The sequence below is a fragment of the Odocoileus virginianus genome, unplaced genomic scaffold (assembly GCF_023699985.2).
Source record: "Odocoileus virginianus isolate 20LAN1187 ecotype Illinois unplaced genomic scaffold, Ovbor_1.2 Unplaced_Contig_8, whole genome shotgun sequence".
Lineage (NCBI taxonomy): Eukaryota > Metazoa > Chordata > Mammalia > Artiodactyla > Cervidae > Odocoileus > Odocoileus virginianus.
The window spans coordinates 1,638,414-1,654,744 of NW_027224325.1; the positions used below are offsets into that span (position 1 = coordinate 1,638,414).

At 38.8% G+C, this 16,331-nt stretch overlaps 2 protein-coding genes across 5 annotated transcripts in view; one reads left to right on the forward strand and one right to left on the reverse strand.

Moving 5' to 3' along the window:
• LRIG2 (leucine rich repeats and immunoglobulin like domains 2) overlaps window positions 1–16,331 on the reverse strand; it is a 95,637-nt gene that overhangs the window by 35,446 nt on the left and 43,860 nt on the right. For 3 of the 4 annotated variants that reach the window (XM_020871484.2, XM_070463881.1, XM_020871489.2), the window contains 6 exons: window positions 14,564–14,884; window positions 13,338–13,619; window positions 11,751–12,200; window positions 11,028–11,177; window positions 8,475–8,765; window positions 6,066–6,107 (listed from right to left, as the gene is read on the reverse strand). In XM_020871484.2, the coding sequence (XP_020727143.2) occupies window positions 6,066–6,107; window positions 8,475–8,765; window positions 11,028–11,177; window positions 11,751–12,200; window positions 13,338–13,619; window positions 14,564–14,884 (1,536 nt within the window). Of the gene's footprint in view, window positions 1–673; window positions 6,108–8,474; window positions 8,766–11,027; window positions 11,178–11,750; window positions 12,201–13,337; window positions 13,620–14,563; window positions 14,885–16,331 lie in introns of those variants that run through there. The other variant, XM_020871485.2, reaches the window with a different exon arrangement.
• On the forward strand, window positions 6,402–6,796 carry LOC110123511 (translation machinery-associated protein 7). Its single transcript, XM_070463882.1, has one exon. It carries the CDS (start codon window positions 6,460–6,462, stop codon window positions 6,652–6,654), a length of 195 nt encoding a protein of 64 aa, XP_070319983.1. The 5' UTR covers window positions 6,402–6,459; the 3' UTR covers window positions 6,655–6,796.

Consider the following 16,331-nt stretch of genomic DNA (forward strand, 5'->3'; position numbering starts at 1 on the left):
TATCTTATTAAAGATTTGCCAGATAGAAAACACAGTCTTCAAATTCTTGATGCAGAAAGCACTCTTATTTATTTCAGTTGTACTGGATCTTCATTGCTCTACACCAGCTTCTAGAGAGAGCAGGGGGTCCCCTCTAATTGCACTGTGCAGGCTCCTCACTGCATGGCTCCTCTTGTTGGGCAGCACAGCCTCTAGGCACACGGGCTCAGAAGTTGCGGCTCTCAGGCTCTGGAGCTCGGGCTCAGAAGTTGTGGCACATGAGCTTAACTGCTCTGCAGCATGTGGGATCTCCCTGGACTAGGGATCCAACTAAAGTCTCCCGCATTGGCAGGCAGATTTTTTACCACTGAGCCTCCAGGAAGTCCAGCACTCTTCCTTTCTAACAAACTCTCAGATGCGTTTCTTTCCATCCCCCAGGCAAACAGCACCCCAGTGGGCAGCGTAAGGGAGGAAGGGGAAAACGAGCAACGCCCGCCTGGGGCAGCTCACAGCGCAGGCTGCACCCGAGGCAGGCTGGGGGCCGTGTGCGACGGCTACACGTGGCAGGACCTGGAGGAGAGCAGCCCTTCCCCATCTTAACTTGTACAGCTGTTTGGAGACCCTCTCAAAAGGACCACAACCTTTAAAATGCACCATTTCATTCCTGTCCTTCAGGCAAGAAAAGACCAGAACATCATCATGTATTTTAGCTTTATTGAAGACATTACAGTAGACAAACAAGTAGACAAACACATGCTTTATAAAATATACATTCTCATGTGTGAGAAAATATAAATAGGTACTAGGAAAGGGCCACACTGAATGACAACTTGGCTTATAATTCTCTTTACATACATCGAGTACCACGGCAGCTCAGACTGACATCCTCTGACAGGTAAAAAGGGAGAAAGGGAAAGGAGAGGGGAGAAGTAGTCTCTCCATGGATCAAGAGGCCACTTTAAGTAGCCAAGAGATATCCAGAGAGCACTTGACCACCTGCTGATCAATTAGAACTGACAAAAGATCACTTCACTCCTTACATTTGAAAACAGGTTCAAACCAAGCTGTTTCTTTACCTTCACCCCACCTGTTGGTAGAGACTATTAGAACTGCTAAGAAACACTCAACATACAACCTTGAGGGAGCAGGTCCAAGTATTACTCCTCACACATGCACGCACGCGTGCGCGCACACACACACACACACACACACCCACCCCCTCCTCGCTACCCACAAAATCTCCAGATGATTTGTGAGCTAAGAAACACTCAACATACAACCTTGAGGGAGCAGGTCCAAGTATTACTCCTCACACATGCATGCGCGCGCGCACGCGCGCATACACACACACACACACACACACAAACACTCAACATACAACCTTGAGGGAGCAGGTCCAAGTATTACTCCTCACACATGCACGCATGCGCGCGCGCGCGCGCACACACACACACACACACACACACACACACACACTCAACATACAACCTTGAGGGAGCAGGTCCAAGTGTTACTCCTCACACATGCACGCACGCACGCACACACACACACACACACACACCCCTCGCTACCCACAAAATCTCCAGATGATTTGTGGGCTTTCAGGTGTTGTTAAGAGAAGTTTGTAACATATCTCAATTCAGAACATGTTACTTTTGTCAACAAACCAAGCAGTTGTGAAAGAGAGGAACTGAGGAAAGGAAGGAAGAAAGGAAAGAAAGAGGAAGAAGGAAGAAAATTAAGGTTAACTGATGTTGACTTAGACTGTACTCCAAACAAAAAAGTTTTAGATTAGAAGCAAGAGGGAAAAACATCTGCCAAATTGAACTAGGAAAGAGACCACGTAATGGAAAAATGAAACGTTACTAACAGGTTGCCTAGCAATCTTAACTCAACTTTCTTGAGGTCCAATTGCTTCACAATTACTTCTATAATTTGCATCAGAAGCAAAATAAGAAATGGAAGATGTAGCATAAAATGACAGCCAATTTACCTGTGTTACTTCACCACTCCTTTGGCATTTCTGTGGCTATGAACATGATTAGAAGAGGCCACAACACACTTGGGTAAAACACTGGGTACAAAACTGAACACCACAATCCCATTCCCATTCCCATGGAGTCCCACTGATAAAGAAATGGTGGGGGGGTGGGGAATAAAGAAAAAAACAGGAATAAAAATTAAACAGTAAAAGGGTTCTAAGCTGTAACATTTTTTTTTATTATGGTAATGCCATTTGGCTTAGGAACATTATAGATTTCCTCAAAAGAATAAGACCAGTTTCAGGTTTGCCACTATTAACACAGAACAGGCTCCTTTTGTCAACCAAAGAACATAATCTTTTAGTTAAAAATAAATTATTTTAAAGTATACAGTAAACTTACTGTATACAAAGGATTCTAAAGGATGAAGACTGTCTGACTGCTTCTGGAGAATTCCAATGATAAAACTGCAAGAGGGTTTAAGTCATCTTGTCCATATTCCATTTCAATACAGAAATTTCTCCAATGCTCTTAATAGATGATTACTTAGCTTCTGTGCATACTTCTCCCATCAAAGGCTGATTATTCCTATTGTCAGACAAATCTAATTTTTAGAGTGTTAGGATATATAGAATTATTGGCAAGTGTATAAACTCTATTTCCCTGTAACTTCTGTCCCCCTGATTTGACCCCTGTCCAATGGAATAAAAAGAATTCATCTAATCCTTGTTCCCTATGACAACCCTCTACATAACTAAAGACTTTATCTCTCCCTCTTCTTAGGAAAATGGCTAAGATTCTTAAGTTGCTTAACATCTTAATGTTTCTTTTACAACCTCCCAAGGGGCAACATGAAGGCAACTGTTTTTAAACATGACATTTACCTTACAGAAACATACACATTTAAAGCATTATAAGATGGCACATTAGAGGGGACAGCACATTGGGCTGGGTTTCTGGTACTTCCTGTTCTACAGATTCACCTGCATCTAGGGAAAGCACATCAGAGGCTGAATGACAGAAAACCAACGGGGTCCACTTGTAGATTCTGTGGCAGGGAAGCTTGAAGTACAAGAAAAACATTATTTCTTCTTCAAGGTAGGCTTACAGAATCAGTCTCAGAGGGGCACAAACAAATGAAGAGAATGTATGCATCCCTACTGTTATGAAGTGGGAATTGGGTGGGGGACAGAGTATTTCTCTCGGCATTTGTTTGCCTTGCTCTTACAACATTTCTGATTAAATCGGCGGCAGGCAGACATTACGCTGCTGGGAGGAAACAATGATGAGCCACTAATCCTGTTTAGAGCAGAGCATCTGCTTGGTCAAAAACATGCAGTAATGAAAAATTTCAGGAATTCCACCTCCTAAGATTAGAATTTATTAAATTTACTATTTTTAAGACCAGGGGTAGACTATCCCCATTTAACCAAATTCCTGACTAGTTTTTTAGGCGAATGTTTTTATTTAGGAAAGCTAGCAATATCTGGGAGGACATCTCAGCCAGCTGACACGACAGAGAGCCTGGTTACACAGGAGCAGCCTGACACCAGGGGCAGCAGAGGGACCGCTGCTAAAGGAGAAGCAGCGCCTGTGTATTTTAAGTTTTCTGGAGCACTGGTTTTGTCCTCTCACATGTAACGGCTGATGCTCATTGCAGCCTTGCTCTGACTCCACTTTTTTCACTGAAGAAAGTCCATCAGAATGTGCGTCAGAGTACTATAATTAGAAGAATGACCTTGAATACATTAGAAAGGTGAGTCATAAACTAGTCACAAATTAGCAGTGGCATACCTCTCAACAGATTCGGATACTCTGGTGTGCTGTAACACACCAAGGGTGGTTCTCAATCTAGTCAAGATTCTTCATGTTTATTGATACTGTTTTAGAAGCTGAAGGTATTTTCTCCTCATGAAAGGTTCTTATAGCATTACTCCTGCTATAGAGGAAATAAATCTGGCTCAAGTCAGAGTAAGCAGCATCACTCCTGTTCTACTCTAACAAATATTTCATGAAAGCAGCTTTTTATTAGAGTAGATAATCCTCCTTGATTCCTGGAGGGACCACAGATTCATAGAACATTACAGCTGGAAAGGGCTTTACAGCATCTAGTAAAACATCGTTTCATAAATGAAAAAGTCAGGCTGAGAAGTAAAGAGACTTGCCCTTGATTACACAACTTGTAAGCAGCAGAGCTAAAATTAAATCAGGTTTCTTGATTCTAAGTCAGCCCAGTACAAGCTACACTATTAATACAACCTAGTAAGTAAGAAGAGGGATCCAAAATTGAAAGGAGAAGAAAATAGTGGTACTTAAGTTCAAAATGAAAATGAATGAGGCTATTTAAAAAGGAAAAAAAAAAGAAAGACATGGTGGTATAAAACAGCTAGAAAGTGCTACTGCCTATGGGACAAAAACTTAGGATTGAAAACTAGTATGAAATTCAGCCAAACTTCTTGGCAAAGAGCTGAGAAATTACATAAAGTTTAAAACCCTTGAAATGTACAATGACTTAAAAACTGATATTTTCATTTAAGTGACTGAATTCATCTAGTACATAACTACTCCTCACTAAACTCAGAGGACAGAATCCGACAGTCTTTCTTTCTGAAAGCAGAAAGAAAGAAGAGCTTTAGTTCATTACACTTTATTACAGCACTAAGTCTTTTGTTAACATAAAGCCTTCTGCTATCAGAAATTCAAGAAAACGTTTTGGCTTAAATAATCACTTATACAAAACAAGGACCATGCTGAAGTTCTGAGTTTCTGCATGTTCTTCCCCAAAGCAGTATTCCCTTAAGATATACTGTGCATTGGCAGAAGAGATATTAAACTGTTTAAAACAAACACACACACACAGAAAAAAACCAATCTTTGGTTTCCTCATCAACAAAGTACTTTGCTGAAAGAAGATATTCCCAAAACAAGTTTTCCTTTATCTATGTGTATATGGCAATAACAAGACTATTAGTCTTTTGAAAGTCTTTTTATGCTAGAAATATTATATTACCTGGCACTTGTAAACAGATGACAAATGATTAGATGTATGAATCTTTAGGTATCAAGAAAGTGGTTAATTACACCAAGATTGTGTTTATGTGTACGCAATCACTAGGTACCGTGCTTCTATACTTATTATACTTCTTAACAAGTATGTATTCAAAACTCAAAACAAAATCTTTGGATTCACTAAACCAAGTTGTACAAAATCTGTGGTCTGAGAAGCTGTTGTCAATATTATAACTGGATATTATATATATAATTTTAGCATATCAAAAATATTTACATTGCAACACATATGATCAATGAATACAAAAATTATTTATAAATGCACATATATTTACATTGAGGCCCCTGAACCAAAAAAGAGAGTCACAAGAATACAAAACCCTTGACCTGGTAACAATTGGTCAAGTCTGGGATTCCTGTCGACGACCTTGAATATCAAAGCCCCACTCTCGACTATACGTTTAAAATCACTGCAGAATCCCAGGCACACTTCCCAGGGGCCTCCAAAGTTATTTCTCTTCCTTGGAAGGCAAAACAAAATGGCGTTGTTTATTCAGGGTCATTCTGTAGGTTGAGACAATCCAAGGTGTTTAAGCAGCAAGAAGACTCTTCCTAAGAGGCCATGCACACCTGGGCACATCCTGGCAGAACCATCACAAAGCACTTTGTCCTTGTATCTTCCTCTGCCCGGGTTGCACATTTTCTATTAGATGTACCCATTTCGGTCAGCTGTTACCCTTTCTTCATCAAGTATAAGCCAAACGAATGCCCGGCCTACCTTGGTGTGGTCAGATAGAATTGTAGACGTAAGTAAAGAAAATGCTGACTCTGGGGTTTCTTCTGAACTTTGAGGTAGTAAATACAAAATCAACTAATCTGAGTCTGCTGAAATTTCATCCTAGAGTGAGTTTCATGTGCCCTCACTGCCATCTTGAATGTTCCGAGTCCTACTAAAATCAAAAGTGTGGTCGTGTAACCTGTGACAGGGCATGGGGGAAGTGGAACAGTTTGGATCACTCTCTGCCAGGACCTCGTTTTGATGGAGTTGTGATGACTCAAGGACTGACTGCTGGGGAAAAGGAGGATGAGGCATACCTGGTTCTCTGCTTATGTTCCACAGAGGCCGCTGCAAGGTTTCTGAGAATGAAAGACAGTAATAATTACCAGTGGTGAATGGAAGTTCAAACTTTCTAAGACTTAATTTTCTCCTACCAAGTCTTCAAAGAAATAAAGATGCCCAATATTCCTAAATAAGGACATTAAGATCAAATTTATACTTGCCATTTTTCTTGCAACGACCAAAAAAAGAAAACAAAAACTGGAACTATGGTCTTTCAAACTGTTCTAACCAACAACCTCACCAATTAATTACTGAAATTGTGCTATGTGTGATCTACTTTCACCTATTATTGGTGTTTCTGCTACTATAAAAATGAAAGCTTAGGCTCCGCTTCCGGTGGCAGGGTCTGGGGAAGGGGCGGCAGGCGCCATGTCGGGCCGCGAAGGTGGCAAGAAGAAGCCCCTGAAGCAGCCCAAGAAGCAAGCCAAGGAGATGGATGAGGAAGATAAGGCATTCAAGCAGAAGCAGAAGGAGGAGCAGAAGAAACTCGAGGAGCTAAAAGCAAAGGCCGCGGGGAAAGGCCCCCTGGCCACTGGTGGAATTAAGAAATCTGGCAAAAAGTAAGCTGTTCCCTTGTGCCTGAGGCAGTGATGACCCTTAGTTCCATTCCTGTTTAAACACCTGGATTCCCTGCCATGAATATCTGTTGCCGCCTATAGCTAGAATGAAGTGTTGTCTTGGAACCTATTGTACATTTAAGAATAAACTTTTGTAAAAAAACAAACAAAAAAAAAAAATGAAAGCTTAAAACTCTCTATACACATGGAAACAGACTAAAAGAGAATTAGTATCCAAATAGCAATGAAAATTGCATAATACATAGAAAAAAAAACATGGATTAAGCAGTCAGTATATCATTAAAAAACAAATAGCTATCTTTAAAAAATCATTTTAAAAATAAACAACCATTCCCCTTCAGCTTCCAGCATGCCAGTAATTCTAAAAACAAGATAATAACCAAAAGCTGGTGCTTTAAATCAGATTATCTGTACTTTGGTTTAAAAAATATGCATTTCTCATTATTATTTACTGCAGTGGTAAGCTCTTTCCCAAGAGAACATTGACTAAAAGTTATATTATTAACTTAATGGGGCTGCATTTTGGAAAAGGCTAGCCCAACATTCTAGAAACAAACACTCAGAAATAAAAATAAGACCATGTGCAAAATATGTTAGAGCAGGGTTTCTCAAGCTTTAATATGCATAAAATAACCTGGAGACTGTGTTAAAATACAGACTCTGGTTCACATGCTCTGCATTTCTAACAAGCTCCTAGGTAATGCTAATGCTTTGAGTAGCAAGAAGCTATAGCACCCTAGGTAAGGAACAAGCAGCGTACCAAAGCACTCTCATTTACTGAGTTCCTCCCTTACAAACCAGATTAACAATACAGATAACCCCAAAGTTGGGGAAAGATACACTGCATTTTTAGTTCTACTTAATATTTTGTGTGTGTACAGCTCTTCTAAGACATGGGGAAATGGATTTAGTGTTGATGCCTTTCTTTCACGGACACAGAACTTTAAAGACGAGACTAACTTTAATAACAGGATATTTTTCTCTGACCTGTATGCACCCTCTTTAGAAAACTTAGTTAAGAAAACAACAGAGCACATAGCAAAAGCCCTTGCTGTTCCACTTGTTCCAGCCAGAACCTTCCCTGGAGGCACCACTACACGTCTTCCACTGGAAACCTGCAGTGGTGAGCCCCACCCTACTTCCAGCACTCTTCTATTCCAGGCTGACGAGAGGGTGAGAGCTGATGAAGAGCCTGGATGGATAAGAAGACACACTCAGGAGTGCCCTTCATGGTCTAGAAAGAGTTTTATTTTGCTTTGTTTTGATTTGCTTTACTGACTGGGTTGTTTCAAATGCCCTATCACACAACACAACATGTGTTCCTCTTCCTCATCTGCACAATAAAATTGAAAGCAAACACCTGCCAAGTCATACTGACATTCAACTTTACCTAACAGAACAGCAATCAAATAAGATGTTTTTAAGTCATAGAAGTGCAAATATTCACCAAATTATGCCCAAATTATTGTATCCTTGGTATTTCAGGTCTCCATTATTTAAATAAACATGGAAGAAAAAAGTACTGCCTATGTGCAACTTTATAGAAACTTTTTCTGTAACTTTTCCTGAATCTTTACAAATAAGATCTTGCTACTCCCACAAAAACAGCTTTCATCCTAGAACTTCAGACTTCTTTCCATAAAAATCTCTGGCTCTAGTTTATAAAAGTTAACAGTAGCTAATTATTACAATATACCAATTTGTTTGTTTCTGTCAAATGAGAGTGCTACGGACATGACAGAAGGAAAAATCAAGTAGGTGAAAGTGAAAAGCAACCAAAATAACAAAAAACACTGTGCCCTTTACCACTGCTCATCTGTGTGGAAGAAAGTTTCTTCTCATTTATCCGCTCATGGTTGGTGGGAAAGGCAGATCTCTCTCTCTCTGCTGACGACATCAGGCTCTCCAGGGTAGTGGCATCTTGGGGAGGATGTGCCAAGTAAGTCTCTTTGGGCATCTGGACCATGAGGCTGGACAGTGTCTGATCCAGAACATCCTCTTCAGTAATATAGGTGTACGGACAGTATTCTCGGGTCCGGGAGTAGATGTTAGCATTGTCATAGCAATCTGAGCAGATAACTCGGGTGCCAGTGCCACCTAATGACAACATGGGAGAGAAACCAAACATCCTTCAGTTAAGCACTCAGTCTTGCCAATCATTAGTTTTGTCTAACAGTTGTCATCATTGTCATCACAGCTGGCATTTGTCAAAACTTACACTATAAACGTGATGAAGTTTCAAGGTCTTTCTGTGAATCAACTTATTTAATCCTTATAGTATGCTTATGAGGTAAGGACTAACTATTATCGCTGTATTACACATGGAATAGCTACAACACAGAGAGGCTGGGTAACCTGCCTGAAGACATATTGCCCAGTGGAAAGCTGAAATTAAACTCTGGTCCTCTGACTTCAGCACGCACGCTCTTGAATAGTACATTAAATTATCCTTGTCCAGCCTGAATAAAGTCATGCTAAAATCAAGAGGGCCAAGATAAGGTTGGCACTGTGCTACAAGACACATGTTTGGCTTAAGCAAACTAAAGCAGAGAAGAAGAAGCTAGGATGACTTCACTTCACAAAAGCCCCTGTGACTTTCATGAGTCAAGCGGTTAAGCAACACTAATTGCTAAAAGGACTTCTAGAGAAAGTTTCTGATGGTCATGGGTCCTGCCTGACAAGTGTGTGTTTGGTATAAGTAAAAGTTTAATAATGAGCTCCCTGAACCATTATGTGTTTGAAAATTGAATGATAAAAGAGAGGAAAGTGAGAACTAGAGAGTGAGTTACTTATTCATGATCAAGCAACAGAATTGTTAGAACTGGAAAAGAACTGGAAGTAATTAAGTTTAACCCAGAAAGTAGTGTTATTTTCTACAAACTGCAAAGAGTAGAGGCTTTTAAGTATTCTTTAAACAGCTAGAAGGACTTCCCTGTCAATGCAGTGGTTAGAATTTGGTGTTTTCACTGCCATGGCCCCTGGTTCAATCCCTGGTTGGGGAACTAAGATCCTACAGACTGCTGAGTGCAGCCAAAAAAAAAAAAGCTAGAAATACCCTCCTTTCCATGGAAAGTCAAAAGAAAAGCCAATTTGTCGATTTACATAGAAGTTCTAGTAACACCCAGTCTAAAAAAAAAATCTCTGTAGAAATGAAACAGACCTTCCATTTGATTAGGACTTGAAGTACTACACAGATTCATTCAAAGAATCTTTGAGAATCTTGAGAGAAATGCTTTATAAAATTTTGTTGCTTTATTTTTAAAATGAAGAAATTAAAGCTCAGATTTTAAAGAGCTTGTTCATGACCACATGGCTGGAAACAAGAACTGAGAGCCAAACCCAATTCTATCCCCTAACTCTCCTCCCTGTGCCCGTCACTCCCCATGGGAAGGGTGGAGTGGAGAAAACTGCTGTTGAGAAGTTAGGTTCTTAATTATTACAATTTAACTATTTTATATCTTAACTATGTTATCTCTCTGATGCTCTCCAATATATACTGAGAATAATCAATGCCCTTTAAACTTGAGTGAATGTCTACCTGTCAGCAGACAGAACAAACTTCCTGGACATGGTCTGAAGGGTGCTCATGCCTGAAAAGGATAAAAGACATCTCAAAGAAGTTTCTAGAACACCTCTCTCCCATAACAATACTTTGGTTTGAAAGCCTTTGCTGTGTTCGCCAATCCCTTGTTTAAGAATGTGTTCCTCTAGAGTAGGAAATGGCAACCCACTCCAGTATTCTTGCCTGGAAAATCCCATGGACAGAGGAGCCTGGCAGGCTACAGTCCACTGGGTCACAAAGAGTTGGATGTGACTTAGCACACACATAAGGAAATAATTACTGTGTATGTGTCACTTTCTCTTTGCTTGTAATTTATATTTGTCATGTAGTAGATTAGCTAATGATATGGGTTGTAGAAATAGATCACCTAGGTTTGAATTTTTTCTCCCTCTAAATGTAGTCTTGTATAAATGTCTTAACTTCTCTGTACCTCAGCTTTAATCGGTGCAGTAGTGATTATACTGGTACTGAATACATAGATTGTCATGGGGACTAACTGAGTTTGTACATGTAAAAATATTTAAATGGTTTCTGACACATAGTAAACATCATTCAATAAATGTTAACTATTTTTGTCTTTTTGAAAAAAAAGAATGTGTTGCTCCTTTCTGTCAAATGATTTTCTCCTCTGTTAAGACTCTAGTCAATTTTCATCCTATTTTGCATGGATCCAAATCTTTTCATTGTGTATCTTATTTTAAAATACTGCTTCAAGTTAGTGGGGAAGACTATCCACTGAAAACTAAACCCAACCGGGTAGGCTGAAGCAATAAGCACAGACAATGAAGAGTCATTACCATCAGCGCCTTTGTGTAAATACCCACTGGCAGGAGGCATAAGTTGCTGATGACTGCCTGCCTCAGAGTTGCTGTAGCCTTCCTGTGGTTCAGACAGTGTTCCTTGGGAAGACAAGTAGCTGGGAATGTCTGCAGGCAGATTGAGTTCCTCTGTAAAAGAGACATCTGTAACTCTCAAATAGAGTTAGGTAATTTAAGCCAACACTCAGAAGACTATTTTGCAAATGTATGTACCCAGGAACTCAAGAGCTCTTAGAATTTTCTCTGAAAATTATTTCTCATTAGAATTCTCCCCCAAGCTTCATTTAAAAAGTTTTAGCAAAAGAAACAAAACCTAAAGTCTGAAATCCATAGATGCACTTTCACAATCTATCTGGCTGTACTGTACCTCCTCTCTCACAGGGTTTCAGGGTGAGTGAGAGGTGTGAAAGACTGACCCGTCAGTCCTGTCCTAAGGACTCCACTCTTTCCCAGAGGAAAATTACAAGAGAAATGAGCCTCAGGAATTAAAGAAAGAAGGTGCACTGCAACTGTTTATAAGAGCAAAGCCTGCGGGAACTGTCTAGAAATTCTTAAAATTATTCACTAGAGAGGTTCCATCACATCAAGGAAACAGGACGTTTTAACAGAAAAACTCTTCCTCTATCACACATAAAGTATCAAAACTCTTTACTACATTCTGACTCAGACACAAGCCACAGTGGTCAACCGGATACCACTTACCTGTGTTCGTGATGCTATAGTCTTCGTTTTTCCTTCTCATGTGGTAAATAACAATGACCCAGATCAAAGAGGTACCCACTACACAGCAGACAACAACAATGATCACAATGCCAACTGTGGTCCAACCATCATCTTCATGTCCAATGCTACTCTGGGAAGAGTCACAATTGGGGGATGAAATCACATTTAGGTAAATGTGACCACGTTCTGTCCCAAGAGTGTTTGACATAATGCAGGTATATTTCCCAGCATCATCTAGCCCAGCATCTACGATGATAAGAAGCTGGTTGGCTGCAGCAAAGAAGTGCCGTTCTGTCACCAGCAAAGGTCCATCATCTTTGGTCCAGTTGAGGCGAGGGGCGGGACTCCCTCCAGCTATGCACTGTAATACTGCAGTTTCACCTCGGGTTACTGTCTTGTCCTCCAGGGGTCTAATAAATGAGGGTGTCTCTAACAGAAAGATGCATTAAAAAAATATCAGGCAATTTTATCCTTAAGATTCTACTGAATTAGACTAATGAGGTTATGATAAAATAAGCACTTTCATAAGCTCATGGGAGGATTAGAAGTTTTTCAGAAAAAGCAAAAGTCTGAAAATATCTAAATCTCCTCTCAAGAATTCTACCTAGAGCAAGTGATCCTAGGCAAAGAAGTCAAGATTCATATACAAAAATGTTCATTACAAAATTAATTGTAATTTTTAAAGATGAAAAAATCTAGCAGAAAAATGAGTAACTTACAGTACAGTCACATATTTCATGAAGACTTAATGACAATGTAACCCTGTGATACAATATTAAGTAGAAAAAAGTAGGTATACATAACCACATGAAGATGAGTATTTTTTAAAAGTCCAGAATGTGCCAAAATCTAAACAGGGTTTGAGTGACTTTTGCTCCTTTTTTCACATTTTCTGCATATCTTAAAATTTTTAAACAATAAATTTATTTTCCTGGTTACACAAGTAGTTAAACAAACCAACACATTTTTAAAAACCATAACATCTGGAAGCAAAGAGAATTTGCCTTGATTTGAGTCCCATAAAGACAAATGTTATAATAAGGGGAAAAAAAACTGGCTTATCAGGGGAAATCTACAGGGAAAAGATATTTTACCAGAGCACAAGATTAACAGGAGTACACTGGAAGGAAAACAGGAAATCTAAGCAGAAGACAGGTCTTTTCGTCTTTTACAAATTTGTTTTTTTTTTTAATGCAGGGGGAAAAGTTAAATTGTCTCAAGTTCTCTGAAGCAGTATGATGAAAATTCACTATGAATGGTAGAAAAAACATATACATGAAGTAGAAAGCTGACAGAGGAACGTAACAGGATAAAGAGATTTGAATTCTCAATTCATGGGATAAAAATCTCCAATTCTGCCCTCAAAATTTCCCCAGACTCCAGTTAACTGTTCCACTAATATCCAAGCTTGACACATACCTGTATAAATTGGCAGAACAATGAAACAAAGATATAAGGATCCCAACTGAAATCTAACTTGAGATTTTTCTTGCCATTAAGACGAAGAGTTGATCCACAATAAAAGAACTCCCACAAACATATGGATCCACGAAGCAGTAAACATACCTAACACGATGAGTGAGGCATTTGCTGAGAGACCGCCTGCTATATTCTGTGCCATGCAGCTATAGATCCCCATGTCTTCTATTTTCACATTTGCAATGAAGAAGACATCATCCTCAGGCATGACATGCATGCGTCTCTCTCGAGCTGCAGGAAAGTCAGTGCCACCATCTTTCTGCCAGGAAATCTGAGGTGCAGGGTGCCCCTCCGCAGCACATTCTAATCTGGCCATGGCACCAGTGCGAATAGTTAGATCCATTGGAGTTTTCAGAAAAGATGGCATCTCTGTTTCCAAAAAGATCACCAAAAGATAGTGGGTGGGGAAAAATATATATACATACACACACACACACACACACACAAGGGAGAATCTATTAGGCAAAATACCAACTGTTGTGTTGCTCCATTTCTTTGAGAAGACATGCTCTCTGCATTGATAGTAAATACAAATCAGAGGCCATCTTTTCTCTAAGAATCTCAGAGCATGGAGTACAGTGATGACTAACTCTTCCAGAATGCATGACAAATCTACCTGATCTCCTTGACAGGGGCAGAAAAAGCTGAGGCCATAAACTTTTCTGAACCCATATTTTAGCACTTAATATTTACTATTCCTTACTTAAGAGATGCATGATAAAAAAAAAAATTTATGCCTTCAAACAGCTCATAAAGCAGCCCAGAAGCAAGACACATGGACATCTTTTGGTTGCACAAAGCCTGAAGTGCTGTAGTTATTCAATCTAATAGGCAATAGACCAATCAAGCTGTTGTTTATCAGACACAATGAAAAAGAGCATTATTTTCAAAAATGGTTTCACTGACTACACTTGGACAATAATGATCAATGGCCCCCAAATGTTCTCAATACCCCATTATTAGACGGCCCTGTGACAAGTGTCGGGAATAAATTTTATAGTTTTTAGAAGAGAATTACAGGTCTAGAAAGAAAATGGAGAATTAAAAATAATTTTTTTTTTCAAAAACATGAAAGAGAATAGTTCATCTCCTGAAACCATGGAATTCACCTTTACCCCTCAGTCAAAGACTATTTAGGGACAGTGTGGGTAAATTAACAATCCAGCCTGTATACTATCATAACCCTAAAGACAAAAACAGTAAGGACCCTGACCCAGTGTCAGGTTTAGTGTAATATTCTTGGTCAAAATTTCAAAAATTAAACATGAAAAATCCTCCTAACTATAAAACCAGCAGGGAGCATAATTTCTTACCATTCACAGTCAGTTTGGCTTTATGAGAATAGTTAGAACCAAAGTGATTAGTAATAATACACTGATATTTTCCTTCATCTGTGAAATTCACACTGAAAAGATGTAGGACACTAGTATATTCCAGAGCTTCTCCAGCCTGCTGCTGATAACGAACAAAATTCTCAATATCAGCATCATACAAGGCTTCACTGTCTTTGCGCCACAGAGCAGACATGGGTGAGTCACTGCTGCTCACTGCAGTGCATGTCAGAGTCACATTCACGCCTCTCAGAGCAACCGCGGTTTCAGGATGAGTTCTTATCTGTGGCTTGAGCAAATCATCTAAGAGGAAAAAATACAGGGCAGGAGCCAAGTCACTTATTTATTTTTGCTTCTACAGATTCAGTTTTAAAACAAATAATGTAAAACTGCAGGTTTTGTTGACAAAATTTCATAATAAGGTTGAAAGGGCCTACAGAACTAGAACCCAATTCCCTTATTTCAACATGAGGAAAATGACATCCAGAAGGGTCAATGACTTGCTCTAAGATATATAAGTCAGCAGCTCAGCCTGGACTGAAACCCAGGTTTTCAAACTTCAGGGCTTAGTACTCTTTCCACCCTCCCTTACTGTCACTTACATGTAAAATGCACCATCTTAAGTATTATCAGTTACTGGCAAAGCAAAAACTTAAATTAGAATTTTAAAACAAGCTTTAATTCTATTACCCTTTGTATCTATGAATATGTATGTGTTTGTGTATATATAACATATATAAAAATAGATATTCTATTAATAAAACATACTATCTCAAAGTACTTTGGCATAACTTTCAACTAAAACAGTGAAAAATTTCAAATATGTCAAAAATCCAACTGAAGACTGGCTTAGGACTGGCTAAAAAACTATAGATTAATAAATAATAATATATTATTGAATTGATTCAGAGAAGCAGGCATATGAGTTTTTAATGAAACGTCTTTACTCAGTAACATTTCACTGTGTCATATATAGCGTATGTTTACCTTTAACACTAAGTAAAGTCAGAAGGGCATTCATGGGAATGTAACTAGGTTCTTTACTTTCTTAAAATCTGTTTTACAAATTCACAAATTTTACAAATTTTAAATTTGTAAAAACAAGTAAAGTATTTTATGCACCTGAACTTCTAAATGTCCTAAAGCATTTTTAAGTGACCTGGCAATATACAGGTATCTAAATGCTACTAGCAACACAGATACACTGATCTAAAAGTTCCATTGTGTAAAAGCTAAGAATTAACTACTTTAAAGGAAATGGAAGTGTAAAAGAAAAATCTCCAAAATGAGAATACAGATGTATACTTGAAATGACGATTAAGCATTAGAATTAAGACAACTCATCTATGACAATTTGTCTATGTCCCTCCTTTCCCTCCAAAAAACTGCCAAACCTTGCTGCTTTTGTCTTAAGAAAATGTATTAAAAGTAGAAACCAAATGAAACTGGTACATCCATACATTGCTGGTGACCACATAAACTAGTGCTATCTGTTTGAAAACACCTGGGAGCACTTTTTCAAGATCCACCAAATATAAAATCATACTTTTGAATGAATTCATGAACAAACTCATACTTTTTGATGCAGGAATCTTACTAGATATTTATTCTAAGGCTAACAATCCCCTAAAAAGAAAAGGCTTACATTCATAAAGATGCTATTACACTGACATTATTTTAAATGATTGTTTAAGAATACACAGAGGAAACAAGACTGCCTAAGTTATATTAAGTCAAAGAACACAAAAGT